General features: G+C 25.3%; 1 protein-coding gene across 1 annotated transcript in view; it reads left to right on the top strand.

Annotated features, from left to right (window-relative positions):
- The first annotated feature begins 459 nt into the window (after nucleotides 1-459).
- The window catches only part of LOC111617447 (proteasome-associated protein ECM29 homolog), a 2801-nt gene continuing 2596 nt past the window's right edge, over nucleotides 460-664 (top strand). The window contains exon 1 of the mRNA XM_023358736.1: nucleotides 460-605. Within this exon, the coding sequence (XP_023214504.1) occupies nucleotides 466-605 (140 nt within the window). The 5' untranslated portion in view covers nucleotides 460-465. The remainder of the gene's footprint in view (nucleotides 606-664) is intronic.

The raw sequence follows: 664 nt of genomic DNA, 5'->3' as shown, positions 1-664 counted from the left end.
AAAGATGATTTGAAATCTGCAGCAACCCTAGTACTGTAAACTGATTACCAAGTCAATTACCCAACATACTCTCTAATGTCAATTGTAACCAACAACCAACCATGTAAGTTATTTTTTAAAAAATTTTTGTTAAAATATTATATGTATTATTCTCTATAATGTATCATATCTATCTCTTTCTCTGTAAAGTCTAAAGACTGAAGAGGAGTCGTTAAGACCAAAATGCATTTCCTTTAATAAAAAATACATAAATCAACTGTTCCTTATGTGTCGTGTTACTGAAGAAAGAAAGCCACTAGCTTTTAATTCTTTAAAAGCTACAAAAAACCAATAATGGAAACATAATCAAAAAGTTATTTAGTTATAGAATGTTTTATAAAAAGAACTCTCTGTATTAAACTTCAAATTAGTTTTAAGAATTGTATTCTAAATTACTGTAAAATTTATTTTTTTAGCATTATAAATATGATCATTCCTGTATTACAACATGTGAAGATTCCTCCTAAACCTGAAGATTGCAAATTCATGTTTGGTCTTCATGAAAAACCAAATTTAGCTGCCTTTTTAAATGAATTTTTATTGGATTTTCTATTACTTCCATATGGGTATGTATTATATGAACAGATATTTATTAAAAATTTATATATATTTTTAAAAGTATATT

Source organism: Centruroides sculpturatus, unplaced genomic scaffold (assembly GCF_000671375.1).
Source record: "Centruroides sculpturatus isolate CEXI.00-Female unplaced genomic scaffold, Cexi_2.0 scaffold6217, whole genome shotgun sequence".
In the NCBI taxonomy this organism is placed as follows: domain Eukaryota; kingdom Metazoa; phylum Arthropoda; class Arachnida; order Scorpiones; family Buthidae; genus Centruroides; species Centruroides sculpturatus.
Note: the sequence above shows the minus strand (reverse complement) of the source record. Positions and strands in the feature narration are given on the sequence as shown.